Here is a 14,464-nt window from a genome sequence, read left to right as displayed (position 1 = left end):
GAGAACTGTGTGCACACCTGACTCCTACAGGTAAGCGCCGGAACCCATGGGGTCCCGCCACTTTGTATGGGGAAAAGGATCACTACAGGACCCTTCTCTGACAACTTTGGAGTTCGCCGTCTTGTGGGTGTGGTGGGAAACCCTGCCTCGTTAGCACCTGACCCTTTCTTTAAAGTCCTCGTCTGTAGAAAGTTCCAGGCAACTACACAGAGATGTCTCCTAGAACCATGCTCTTCCAGGGCCTGTCCCCTCCGGGGTCCTCACCCTCAGGACCGCAATGTCCGGCCGAGCCAGGACTCGAGCTCGAGGCAGAGCCCGTGGTCGGTTCCCCTCCCAACCCGCGCCACCTGGAGCCGCAGCGCCACCTGGAGCCGCAGCGCCACCTGGAGCCGCAGCGCCACCTGGAGCCGCAGCGCCACCTGGAGCCGCAGCGCCGCCAGTGAGCACAGTCCTGTTCAGTCTCCTCTATGCAGAAGATGCTGGATCTTCCTCAGCTGCTTCCTTCTCACGTGCCTTCACTCTCGCAAAGGGCTTTACTTTCATCCTGAGAGTATGGAAAGGTGTCTGAATATCTTGGCTCCAGCCAAGGACTCCTCTTTGAGGATGAATTCAAAACAGGCAGCTGACACCCCACAGGTGTCTCCCCGACATGCCCCACTCCTTTCATCTAAAGAAGCCCCATTCTGCCCGTTGCTGGGGCCTTCTAGATCCATCCTAGACTCCTCTAAAACCCTTCATGTAAACAACCAGAAAATACTGTCCTCTTCCAATTAAAAAAAAATCCTAGCATCTGACAATGTCTTACCACCTCTGTTTCCCCCCTCTGGCCCCAACCCCCAGCATCCTTTGCTGAACACCACAAGTGGCCTCCTAACTGGTCTTCCTGCATTTGCCCTCGTCATTTTTTCGGTTACTCAGCACAGAACCAGTAAGTCAGTCCATGCAGCTCCTCTGCCCAATGCCCTGTGCACGTTCCTGTCTTCTTAGTCCGAACACATTGTTCCAGATGGCCTTCCTCCCACCACCCCTGTGACTTCTCCTGCTTCTCTCCCCTTGTTCAGCTCATGCTTCCTTGGACATTGCTGTCTTAGAAAATTTGCTCTTTACCTGTGGCTCCCATAACCTTGTAACTCTCCTCCAAAGCTTTGGTTGAGTCCCAACCTCCTCCTGAGGCTCTGTTTCATACCCCATGAACTCACCCAGCCCCCCTTCACAAACCTACCTTCCCCATAACACGAATTTTCTGTACTTTGTTCTCTTTTACTTCATTTCCCTGGCCATTAACATACTAATGTTATATACATTATGATTTTCTGTTACTGGCGTGTGAGCCATTACAAGGGAATATGCTCCATGCCCTGATAGCACTTGGACACATAGCAGGCAAATAATTTTTGGATGAGGGACAAATTTCATTAACAGCACTCTTTATGTCTATCCCCTCAAATATGCAGACCCAGCAAACCAGCCGAATTCCACCTAGCCCGTGGCCACTGCAACCGGAAAGCCAAGTGGTTAAGCCTGCACAACGAAGAAGACCGAGAAGAGCATCTCGGCCTCCAGGTGACAATGGGGAAAGAGAGGGTTATGGTGAGGGGCAGGGAGATTTAATATCTGAGGGTGCACCATAGTGTTACCAGCCCAGCCAAGAGCCTCAGGATCCCCATAGAGTTTGACAGGATAGAAAGAGTGTATAGCCCTCAACTATTTTTCTTTTCTGCAATGAATTAATTGCTCAGTGTTTTCTTCCCCTTATATTTTAAAGCTTTATGGAAAAGTGGAGATGGATAACAGTCAGTCTAGCCAATTGTTCAATTATAATGTCTTTTCAGGTTTAGACAATGCATTCATATATAACTCCAAGTTAACTAGGAATTCTAGAAACATGAGTGGGTTTGAAATCAATGCACTAGAAGGTTGAGCAGCTGCTTGAGCCCCTCAGCCTTGCCTGCATTGTATTCTCCGCCTAGGTGGAAGGGTATCCTTATGCAAGTGAGCACTCAGACTTGTATATTAGCCAAGGGTTTGGCTAAAACTATTAAACCTCAGGTCTGATTCTCTAACTTGCTCCTATTTTTAAAGTGTTTTAAAAGAGCATTGGGAGGGGCAGAGGTACAGAGTGAATCTTAAACAGGCTCCATGCTGAATGTGCAGCTCGATGCAGGGCTTGATCTCAGGACCCTGAGATCATGACCTGAGCCAAAATCAAGAGTGGGGCACCTGGGTGGCTCAGTCAGTTAAGTTTTAAATTATTATTAATTATGGTGAGAATAGTTAACATGAGATCTGTCCTTAAAACTATGTTAAAGTGTACGATACAGTACTGTTAACTACAGGCATGATGTTGAATAGTAGATCTCTAGAACTTGGGTGATGGAGATTTTACACTTGTTGATTAGCAACTCCCCATTCCCCCTTCCACCTCCAACCCCTGAATGCCACCATTCTACTCTCTGCTTCTAGGAGTGTGACTATTTTAGATGTTTCCTATCAGTGGAATTCTGTAGTAGTCTCTTTCTAGGACTGACTTATTTCACTTAGCATAGTGTCCTCAAGGTCATGTTGTTGCATATTGCAGGGTTTCCCTTTTTTCCTTTTTTAAAGATTTTATTTTTATTCATTTATGAGAGTGAGAGTGAGAGGCAGAGACACAGGCAGAGGGAGAAGCAGCGTCCATGCTGGGAGCCTGACGCGGGACTCGGTCCCGGGGCTCCAGGATCGGGCCCTGGACTGAAGGCGGGCGCCAAACCGCTGAGCCACCCAGGGATCCCCCCTTTTTTCCTTTTTTAAAGGCTGAATAATAGTCTGTGGTATGGATATACCATGTTAACTTACCCATTCATTTGTTAGTATTTGGGTTGTTTCCGGGGCTTGGCTACTATTTTTAATACTGCTGCAGTGAACATGGGAGTGCTAATATATCTTTGAGATTCTGATTTCAATTTCTCTGAAAGAATCTCCCAGAAGTAGGACTGCTGGACTATATGGTGGTTCTACTTCTAAGTGTTTGGAGTAATCTCTATACTGTTTTCCATAGCAGCTGTACCATTTTTGCATTATCAAGGGGTTGAAATTTCTCCACATCTTCACCAGCACTTGTGGTCTTTTAAAAAAATGATCTCTATCTCTTTCTCTCTCTCTCATACACACACACACACACACACACACACACACACACTGCCATGCTTACAGATGGGAAGTGACAGCTCATTGTGCTTTGAACTGCATTTCCTGGTGACTTTGAGCATCTTTTCATGTACCTGTTGGCCAACTATATGTTTGTCCATTCAGGTCTTTTCTCCATTAAAAAGGGGGTTATTGGGATCCCTGGGTGGCTCAGCAGTTTAGCGCCTGCCTTTGGCCCAGGGCGCGATCCTGGAGTCCCAGGATCGAGTCCCAGGATCGAGTCCCACGTTGGGCTCCCGGCATGGAGCCTGCTTCTCCCTCCTCCTGTGTCTCTGCCTCTCTCTCTCTCTATCATGAATGAATGAATAAATAAATAAATCTTTAAAAAAAAGGTGGGGGTTATTATGTCGCCCCCCATCCCGCCACTCTTCAGTTTCAGGAGTTCTTTATGTATTTTGGAAACTAACCCCTTATAAGATACATGGTTTGCAAATATTTTCTCCCACTCCATAAGTGGCTTTCATTCTGTTGATACATTAATTTGTTCAGAAACATTTTAGCTTGAAGAATTCCTACTTGTCTATTTTTGCTTCTATTGTCTCTGCTTTTGGTGTCTGATGTTATAGATGTTTTTATAAAACACGATACATAATATGAACTCCATGAAATGAATTTATCTGAATACACAATAGTGAAATACCCGTTTTTTCATCTATATCATGTCTGAAGAGTTATGTTTAATACTTCAATAAAGCATATTGTATGTAGCAAGTACTAATGAATGATGCCAGCTGTTTTCTCTCCCTGAAATTTGAGTGTGGTAAGTTTGACTGCTGGCTGTGTCCGGAGTGGTTGTGAATTTGATAAAAAGCATTTAAAAAACTTGTATGTAAAATGAAAGCTCTTCTATTGTACAAATTCAGACTCTGGTATTTTATAGGATCATCATTAACTAGGAATAATATCTTCCAGAAGGAACCTTTTGAAAAGAACCAGTTTCTGTAGCCCAGGGCATGGACTATCTTAGTCATTCAGGGGTGCAAGGTTTATGAATAATGTAGGTTATTTTAACGATATTTTTTGTATATTCTTTTATTGGAGTTCGATTTGCCAACATGAAGTGTAACACCCGGTGTTCATCCCAGCAAGTGCCGTCCTTGGTGCCCATCACCCAGTCACCTCATCCCCCTGCCCACCTCCCTTTGCACTACCCCTTGTTCATTTCCCAAAGCTAGCAGTCTCTAAGGATTTGTCACCCTCTCTGATTTTTCCCCACTATTTTTCTCTCCTTTCCCCTATGATTCCTTTCACTATTTTTTGTATTCTTGGTATAAGTGAAACCATATGGTAATTGTCCTTCAATTGACTTACTTCACTCAGCATAATACCCTCCAGTTCCATCCATGTCGAAGCAAATGGTGGGTATTTGTCGTTTCTAATGACTGAGTAATATTCCATTGTATATCTGATAGGTCATTTGCAAATATCTTCTCCCATTCTGTAGGTGGACTGTTTCTTTTTCTTTTTTTTTTATGATCATCATTGCCTTTTATTTATTTTTTTTCATCATTGCCTTTTATTTGACTTTTATGACCAACCTCGTGGTTTCACACTGCAACAATATATGAGCACTGGAAAAGCAAAGTTGAATTTTCCGTTCCTTTTTTTTTTTTTTTTTTAAGAGTATAATCCTCTTACTTATTTTTATTTATTTTTTTATTGGAGTTCAATTTGCTAACATATACCATAATACCCAGTGCTCATCCCATCAAGTGCCCACCTCAGTGCCCATCACCCAGTCACTCCCATCCCCGCCCACCTCCCTTTCCACCACCCTTTTCGTTTCCCAGAGTTATGAGTCTCTCATGTTCTGTCTCCCTTTCTGATATTTCCCATTCATTTTTTCTCCTTTCCCCTTTATTCCCTTTCACTATTTTTTATATTCCCCAAATGAATGAGACCATATAGTGTCTGTCCTTCTCTGACTTATTTCACTCAGCATGATACCCTCCAGTTCCATCCACATTGAAGCAAATGGTGGGTATTTGTAATTTCTAATGACTGAGTAATATTCCATTGTATACATAAACCACATCTTCTTTATCCGTTCATCTTCCAATGGACCCCGAGGCTCCTTCCACAGTTTGGCTATTGTGGACATTGCTGCCATAAACATCGGGGTGCAGGTGTCCTGGTGTTTCACTGCATCTGCATCTTTGCGGTAAATCCCCAGCAGATCTATTTTTAACTCTTTGAGGAACCTTTGTTGACTGTTTCTTTTGTGGTGCAGAAGCTTCTTATCTTGATGAAGTCCCAATAATTCATTTTTGCTTCTGTTTCCCTTGCCTTCATGGGTGTATCTTGCAAGAAGTTGCTGTGGCCAAGTTCAAAAAGGGTGTTGCCTCTGTTTGCCTCTAGGATTTGGATGGATTCTTTTTTTTTTTTTTTTAAATTTTTATTTATTGGATGGATTCTTGTCTCACATTTAGATCTTTCATCCTTTTTGAGTTTATCTTTGTGTGTGGTGTCAGAGAATGGTCTGGTTTCCTTCTTCATGTGGATGTCCAATTTCCCCAGCACCATTTATTGAAGAGACTGTCTTTTCTCCAGTGCGTAGTCTTTCCTGCTTTGTCTCATATTAGTGGACTGTAAAGTTGAAGGTCCACTTCTGGATACTCTCTTCTGTTCCATTGATCTATGGGTCTGTTTTTGTGCCAGTACCACACTGTCTTGATGGCCACGGCTTTGTAGTACAACCTGAAATCTGGCATTGTGATCTAAATTCGGCAGTCATGAAGTCTCTTGAATCTTTTATGCTTTTATCTAGAGCCACCAGTAGCTTTGTAATTGTGCTTCTGAATTGACTTCCTGACATTGAATTGTAATCCATATTCTGTAGTCCTGTGGCAGAGTGTACTATTTCTGATTCTTTTTTGTTGTGAGTTCTTCCTTCTAGTCGTTTTGCTCCATGCAGAGTGGGGGTGTTAGCAAGCTAAGGCAAGAATATGAAACACGACCTAAGTAAATTTCACCCTAGATGACTCTGACGAGGTCAGAGACTAGAAAATGAAAACCAAATCAGAACATAATAAAACCAAAGGACCACTGAAGTGAAAAACAAACTTTAAAAGAAAGTGGTAAAAAATAAAAGGCCAAGAATCCCAAAGAAGTATAAAAACGAAAAAGCAAAAGAGAAGAGAAAAAAGCAAAAGTGAAGAGGAAAAGGGAAAAAAAAAAAAGAAAAAAATGGAAGGAGGGGAATAGGAGATGGTGGCGATGAAGTTGTAGTGGAAGGAAAATATAGTCTACTTGAGGGGTCCTAGAGTCTGATCCTCTTGGTTCTGAGTGTATTAAGTTCTGTATGTTAGAAGATGTTCGGTCCCAAATTTATATAAACCAGCAATACTTGTAGAAAGCCCCAACGTTGACCACCAAAACATAAGGTAAAAGAGGGGAGCAGAATGGGAAAGAAGAGAGAATATAATCTCATAGAATGAACCAGCACGGTATAGTACTTGGTTCTGGGTGCATGCTGGTCATGTTTTAGAAGGTATGAACTTCCACCATTGGGGAACAAAAGGAGTCCAAGAAAACAAACAAACAAAAATGACAAAAAAACATAGCTCATAAATTTCCCACTATTAAACTGAGTATGTGGAATCTAGAAGTAGAAATTATATCTAGGACCTGTAATGGTAGAAATAAGAAAGTCAAAAAGGAAGAACGTTAAAAATGAAGTGGTAAAATATTGTAGTTAAGATGGGAAAAGGGGAAAAAAATGGAAATTTTTAGTCTGATATAAAAACGAGTTGTACTGGAAAAAGCGGGGCGGGGAAGGAGGGGAATCTCTAGTTCTACTAACTCTAAGTCCCTCTTCTTCCCCTGGGGCTTTCCAGCACTGCTTGGTCCAGAACTTGCTCTTCCCCGTCCTTCCAGCTGGTCTTCGGGGGAGGGGCTGCTGTGCTGACTCTCCGGTGTGTGCACCTGGGGACCTGCCCTCCCTCCCCCGCCAGGTGCCGGGCTTAGGGGGAGTTGCTTGTCCTGTGACGCCTCTGTCCCCTGGCGGCGCCGCCTGTCCCAGGCACAAGGTGACACAGGGAGGAACACAGCAGTGGCGGCGGCCAGCTCTCCAGTCCTGGAGTCTGCTCCCCCGTAACTCCCTCCGTCCCCAGTCCCTGCGGGCCTGGGTGCTCTGGGGTGGGGGCGCGGACCTGCACAGCTCGGGGCCGGCCGCCGGGGAGTCCTCGCTGTCCTGGGCCCTGCCGCCTCCGCCCGCCCCGGGGGGGAGGCAGGACCGCGGCCGTGTCCCCCGCCCTGGGCTCCGGGGCCTGTGCTGCCGGCATCGCGCTCCCGGGGCCGCGGCGGGCGCCCGAAGGCAGCAGGCGCAGCGCCCGCCCGCCCGCCCGGAGCCCCCGCCTGCCCCCGCGCCCCCCGCTTCTCCCCGAGGCCCCGCCGGCTGCGGCTCCAGCGCTGTCCCGAGCTCGGCCCGCGGGCTGTGGGGCGCTCTGCCCCGGGCGCGCCTCGTCTGCTCGTGACCCCGGGAGCCTGGGGGCTCCGCCGCCCCTCCTGGGGTTCAGCCCGACGCCCTCCTCTCCGGGGCTGGGCTCTAGGGGCGCCCAGGCTTTCCCGCCAGGCTGGAGCCACCTCCTCTGGCCCGTAGCTCCCCACCCCCCACCTGCCCCCAGGCTTCTTCCTTCCTTTCCTTTCCCTTTCCCCCCTTCTTTTTCCACCCTTCCCTCTTCCTGTCTTGTCTTGTTAGAAGCCAAAACTTTTCTCTCTGTAGAGTTCCGGCTGTTCTCTCTTTAAACTTCAGGTCACATTCGTAGGTGTTCAGGATGGTTTGGAAGTTCTGTAGGTAAGTCGGGAGGACCTGGTGAGGTGAGGACCCTACTCCTCCATCATCTTCATAAATCCCCTCTTCCAGGGTATTTGAAAGACTGCTTTGTCTTGTCCTCCAAATGGTGCCTCGTAAAATCTGTATACATATTTCAACGTAATTAAAAAATAGAGCCTTTTCCAGTAGCTGTTAATAAAAAGAACGTCTCAGTTATTTTGTATCAAAGGCAATTTCATGCACTTCTTAAAAATAAACTGCTTATTCAGTCAGCATTTTCCAGTGCTCTTGAGAGGGCAGTGAGGTGCCAAGTGATTGGCCTATAAAGCCGCTGGCTAAGGACAAAGTTTCTGCTTTGAAGCTTGCACTCCGAACAAGTGTCTGGCGCAAAAGTAAATTCCATGGGGATGGATGTGGGGCTGGCCAGGCCGGCCACTGATGTGGGGTGGGGTCTTGTTCAGAGGGGTTTCCAGGTCCCATTCCCCCTTTCTGGTGACCAATGACTGAAATACCCGTTAGATTGCTGGACAGTCCTCTTTCCTAACTCCAGCGACCTCAATTTAGTTTTACTCAATAGCTGGTGTTTAATATTGTCCTTTGTGGTTTTATGTTTCCTCCCTTTTTTTTTTTTTTATTGTATAACACTCATGGCTTTCACATCCGTTTCCATGTAGAGGAACTTCAGCTGGCGACTAGACTGCAGGCAACCTCACTGAAGGAGAGAAAGCGTTTTGGGGGCATTTTTCGAGACCATGTGGTGGATACCCGACAGTACTTGGAACATGTTAGAGAGTCCACAACAGGTATGCTGGCCGTTAACGACCCAGCATGAGGGAATTTTTCACGTGAAACCTGTGCATGTTTGTGTTTAAGAGTGTGTGTAAAGCTTCATCCCATCACTGTGAGTGGAGGTAAGCTCCTAATCTGCTTACGTTGTTGTAATGGCACCCAATTTTGCAGAAACAGAGACAATTAGAGCGTCCTAGATGGACTCTCCATTTTTCTCTTCCTTTTATAGCCACTAAGACAGAATGACCCAGCTCTTTGAAAGCACTGAGACTTTAGAAAAAAGAAACCTGAACATAATTACAACATTAACATTATTCTGGCTCCCCACCCACTCCCCCTGTTGGAAGCCTTGTGTTAGAGATCTTTCTTCTGATCTCTTGTTAAATATTTTAATCTTCTATTTTAACTCTCTAAATGTCTGCTTGAGTGAGGACTCCTCTAAATGGATGATACATACTCTGGACATCAGCTGTATGTAAATGTTTGTGTTTGGTGGTTAATATCCTTGTTTGGCCTAACTTTGGCTTTCAGTATTGGGATATCCACATTATTTAGGTACAGTCGGTCTGCTTGTTTCATTATTGACACGTGGATTCATTTTTGCAGGCACGCTGGGTAGACCTGTAAAGCTATTCACAAACCATTTCCGAGTGACGTCCCGCCCCCAGCAGGTCACATATAAGTACAACATTGACTACCTGCCAGACATCGAGGATGGAAAAGTTCGTTCAGAATTGCTTTTGCAGCATAAAGCATTTATCGGAGAGTGCCATATATTTGATGGGAGCTCTTTATTATTACCTCACAAGCTACTGTTGCCGGTTAAGTACTGTTATTGGATGTTTTCTTTTTAAATTTTATTTATTTGAGAGAGCAAGAGAGAACCAGCAAGAGGGCAGAGGGAGAGGGACAAGCAGTCTCCCCACTGAGCAGGGAGCACAACTTGGGGCTCAATCCCAGGACCTGAGATCACTACCTGAGCCAAAGGCAGATGCTTAGCCAATTGAGCCACCCAGGTACCCTAGACATTTTCTTGACCTTTGTTCTCTTCCTCTCACATCTTCACTGTTTTAAAGCAAATACAATTTTGTACAATGATTTGAGGAGACCTGAAGATCTCTTGCCCATGGGATTTGTAACAAAACCCACATGCCATGTGTGCTTGTCACTGATGTTCCCTCCTGCCTCATGTCAGTGCTTAAAATGAATCTGAGCAAAATATATACCTGTTTTTACATTTTTTTTAATTGGTGTTCAATTTACTAACATACAGAATAACACCCAGTGCCCGTCACCCATTCACTCCCACCCCCCGCCCTCCTCCCCTTCTACCACCCCTAGTTCGTTTCCCAGAGTTAGCAGTCTTTACGTTCTGTCTCCCTTTCTGATATTTCCCACACATTTCTTCTACCTTCCCTTATTTTCCCTTTCACTATTATTTATATTCCCCAAATGAATGAGAACATATAATGTTTGTCCTTCTCCGACTGACTTACTTCACTCAGCATAATACCCTCCAGTTCCATCCACGTAGAAGCAAATGGTGGGTATTTGTCATTTCTAATAGCTGAGTAATATTCCATTGTATACATAAACCACATCTTCTTTATCCATTCACCTTTCGTTGGACACCGAGGCTCCTTCCACAGTTTGGCTATCGTGGCCATTGCTGCTAGAAACATCGGGGTGCAGGTGTCCCGGCGTTTCATTGATTTGTATCTTTGGGGTAAATCCCCAACAGTGCAATTGCTGGGTCGTAGGGCAGGTATATTTTTAACTGTTTGAGGAACCTCCACACAGTTTTCCAGAGTGGCTGCACCAGTTCACATTCCCACCAACAGTGCAAGAGGGTTCCCTTTTCTCTGCATCCTCTCCAACATTTGTTGTTTCCTGCCTTGTTAATTTTCCCCATTCTCACTGGTGTGAGGTGGTATCTCATTGTGGTTTTGATTTGTATTTCCCTGATGGGAAGTGATGCAGAGCATTTTCTCATATGCATGTTGGCCATGTCTATGTCTTCCTCTGTGAGATTTCTGTTCATGTCTTTTGCCCATTTCATGATTGGATTGTTTGTTTCTTTGGTGTTGAGTTTAATAAGTTCTTTATAGATCTTGGAAACTAGCCCTTTGTCTGATATGTCATTTGCAAATATCTTCTCCCATTCTGTAGGTTGTCTTTGAGTTTTGTTGACTGTATCCTTTGCTGTGCAAAAGCTTCTTATCTTGATGAAGTCCCAATAGTTCATTTTTGCTTTTGTTTCTTTTGCCTTCGTGGATGTATCTTGCAAGAAGTTACTATGGCCGAGTTCAAAAAGGGTGTTGCCTGTGTTCTTCTCTAGGATTTTGATGGAATCTTGTCTCACATTTAGATCTTTCATCCATTTTGAGTTTATCTTTGTGTATGGTGAAAGAGAGTGGTCTAGTTTCATTCTTCTGCATGTGGATGTCCAATTTTCCCAGCACCATTTATTGAAGAGACTATCTTTCTTCCAATGGATAGTCTTTCCTCCTTTATCGAATATTAGTTTCCCATAAAGTTCAGGGTCCACTTCTGGATTCTCTATTCTGTTCCACTGATCTATGTGTCTGTTTTTGTGCCAGTACCACACTGTCTTGATGACCACAGCTTTGTAGTACAACCTGAAATCTGGCATTGTGATGCCCCCAGATATGGTTTTCTTTTTTAAAATTCCCCGGGCTATTCGGGGTCTTTTCTGATTCCACACAAATCTTAAAATAATTTGTTCTAACTCTCTGAAGAAAGTCCATGGTATTTTGATAGGGATTGCATTAAACGTGTATATTGCCCTGGGTAACATTGACATTTTCACAATATTAATTCTGCCAATCCATGAGCATGGAATATTTTTCCATCTCTTTGTGTCTTCCTCAATTTCTTTCAGAAGTGTTCTATAGTTTTGAGGGTATAGATCCTTTACATCTTTGGTGAGGTTTATTCCTAGGTATCTTATGCTTTTGGGTGCAATTGTAAATGGGATTGACTCCTTAATTTCTCTTTCTTCAGTCTCATTGTTAGTGTATAGAAATGCTACTGACTTCTGGGCATTGATTTTGTATCCTGCCACGCTACCGAATTGCTGTATGAGTTCTAGCAATCTTGGGGTGGAGACTTTTGGGTTTTCTATGTAGAGTATCATGTCATCGGCGAAGAGGGAGAGTTTGACTTCTTCTTTGCCAATTTGAATGCCTTTAATGTCTTTTTGTTGTCTGATTGCTGAGGCTAGGACTTCCAGTACTATGTTGAATAGCAGTGGTGAGAGTGGACATCCCTGTCTTGTTCCTGATCTTAGGGGAAAGGCTCCCAGTGCTTCCCCATTGAGAATGATATTTGCTGTGGGCTTTTCATAGATGGCTTTTAAGATGTCGAGGAATGTTCCCTCTATCCCTACACTCTGAAGAGTTTTGATCAGGAATGGATGCTGTATTTTGTCAAATGCTTTCTCTGCATCCAATGAGAGGATCATATGGTTCTTGGTTTTTCTCTTGCTGATATGATGAATCACATTGATTGTTTTACGAGTGTTGAACCAGCCTTGTGTCCCAGGGATAAATCCTACTTGGTCATGGTGAATAATTTTCTTAATGTACTGTTGGATCCTATTGGCCAGTATCTTGTTGAGAATTTTTGCATCCATGTTCATCAGGGATATTGGTCTGTAATTCTCCTTTTTGGCGGGGTCTTTGTCTGGCTTTGGAATTAAGGTGATGCTGGCTTCATAGAACGAATTTGGAAGTACTCCATCTCTTTCTATCTTTCCAAACAGCTTTAGGAGAATAGGTATGATTTCTTCTTTAAACGTTTGATAAAATTCTCCTGGGAAGCCATCTGGCCCTGGACTCTTGTGTCTTGGGAGGTTTTTGATGACTGCTTCAATTTCCTCCCTGGTTATTGGCCTGTTCAGGTTTTCTATTTCTTCCTGTTCCAGTTTTGGTAGTTTGTGGCTTTCCAGGAATGCGTCCATTTCTTCTAGATTGCCTAATTTATTGGCGTATAGCTGTTCATAATATGTTTTTAAAATCGTTTGTATTTCCTTGGTGTTGGTAGTGATCTCTCCTTTCTCATTCATGATTTTATTAATTTGAGTCTTCTCTCTCTTCTTTTTAATAAGGCTGGCTAATGGTTTATCTATCTTATTAATTCTTTCAAAGAACCAACTCCTGGTTCTGTTGATCTGTTCCACAGTTCTTCTGGTCTCGATTTCATTGAGTTCTGCTCGAATCTTTATTAACTCCCTTCTTCTCTTGGGTGTAGGATCTATTTGCTGTTTTTTCTCTAGCTCCTTTATGTGTAAGGTTAGCTTTTGTACTTGAGTTCTTTCCAGTTTTTGAATGGATGCTTGTATTGCGATGTATTTCCCCCTTAGGACTGCTTTTGCTGCATCCCAAAGATTTTGAACGGTTGTATCTTCATTCTCATTAGTTTCCATGAATCTTTTTAATTCTTCCTTAATTTCCTGGTTGACCCTTTTATCTTTTAGCAGGATGGTCCTTAACCTCCATGTGTTTGAGGTCCTTCCAAACTTCTTGTTGTGATTTAGTTCTAATTTCAAGGCATTATGGTCCGAGAATATGCAGGGGACAATCCCAATCTTTTGGTATCGGTTCAGACCCGATTTGTGACCCAATATGTGGTCTATTCTGGAGAAAGTTCCATGTGCGCTTGAGAAGAATGTGTATTCAGTTGAGTTTGGATGTAAAGTTCTGTAGATATCTGTGAAATCCATCTGGTCCAGTGTATCATTTAAAGCTCTCGTTTCTTTGGAGATGTGCTTAGAAGACCTATCGAGGGTAGAAAGAGCTAGATTGAAGTCACCAAGTATAAGTGTATTATTATCTAAGTATTTCTTCACTTTGGTTAATTGATTTAAATATTTGGCAGCTCCCACATTCGGGGCATATATATTGAGGATTGTTAAGTCCTCTTGTTGGATAGATCCTTTAAGTATGATATAGTGTCCCTCTTCATCTCTCACTACAGTTTTCGGGGTAAATTTTAGTTTATCTGATATAAGGATGGCTACCCCTGCTTTCTTTTGAGGACCATTTGAATGGTAAATGGTTCTCCAACCTTTTATTTTCAGGTTGTAGGTGTCCTTCTGTCTAAAATGAGACTCTTGTAGACAGCAAATAGATGGGTCCTGCTTTTTTATCTAGTCTGAAACCCTGCGCCTTTTGATGGGGTCATTAAGCCCGTTCACGTTCAGAGTTACTATTGAAAGATATGAGTTTAGTCATGATGATATCTATTCAGTCCTTGTTTTTGTGGATTGTTCCACTGAACTTCTTCTTAAAGGGGAATTTTAAGAGTCCCCCTTAAAACTTCTTGCAGAGCTGGTTTGGAGGTCACATATTCTTTCAGTTCCTGCCTGTCTTGGAAGCTCTTTATCTCTCCTTCCATTTTGAATGAGAGCCTTGCTGGATAAAGTATTCTTGGTTGCATGTTTTTCTCATTTAGGACCCTGAATATATCCTGCCAGCCCTTTCTGGCCTGCCAGGTCTCTGTGGCGAGGTCTGCTGTTACCCTAATACTCCTCCCCATAAAAGTCAGGGATTTCTTGTCTCTTGCTGCTTTAAGGATCTTCTCTTTATCTTTGGAATTTGCAAGCTTAACTATTAAATGTCGAGGTGTTGAACGGTTTTTATTGATTTTAGGGGGGGGGGAATCTCTCTATTTCCTGGATCTGAATGCCTGTTT

At 43.7% G+C, this 14,464-nt stretch overlaps 1 protein-coding gene across 1 annotated transcript in view; it reads left to right on the top strand.

The window, feature by feature from the left end:
• The first annotated feature begins 227 nt into the window (after positions 1-227).
• The window catches only part of LOC140618935 (piwi-like protein 1), a 32,870-nt gene continuing 18,633 nt past the window's right edge, over positions 228-14,464 (top strand). Inside the window, exons 1-5 of the mRNA XM_072801882.1 lie at positions 228-439; positions 1,455-1,590; positions 1,971-1,992; positions 8,635-8,763; positions 9,356-9,570. Coding sequence (XP_072657983.1) covers positions 228-439; positions 1,455-1,590; positions 1,971-1,992; positions 8,635-8,763; positions 9,356-9,570 — 714 coding nt within the window. The remainder of the gene's footprint in view (positions 440-1,454; positions 1,591-1,970; positions 1,993-8,634; positions 8,764-9,355; positions 9,571-14,464) is intronic.

The sequence above is a fragment of the Canis lupus genome, chromosome 27, assembly GCF_048164855.1.
Source record: "Canis lupus baileyi chromosome 27, mCanLup2.hap1, whole genome shotgun sequence".
Lineage (NCBI taxonomy): Eukaryota > Metazoa > Chordata > Mammalia > Carnivora > Canidae > Canis > Canis lupus.
This window is presented reverse-complemented; position numbering and strand designations above follow the sequence as displayed.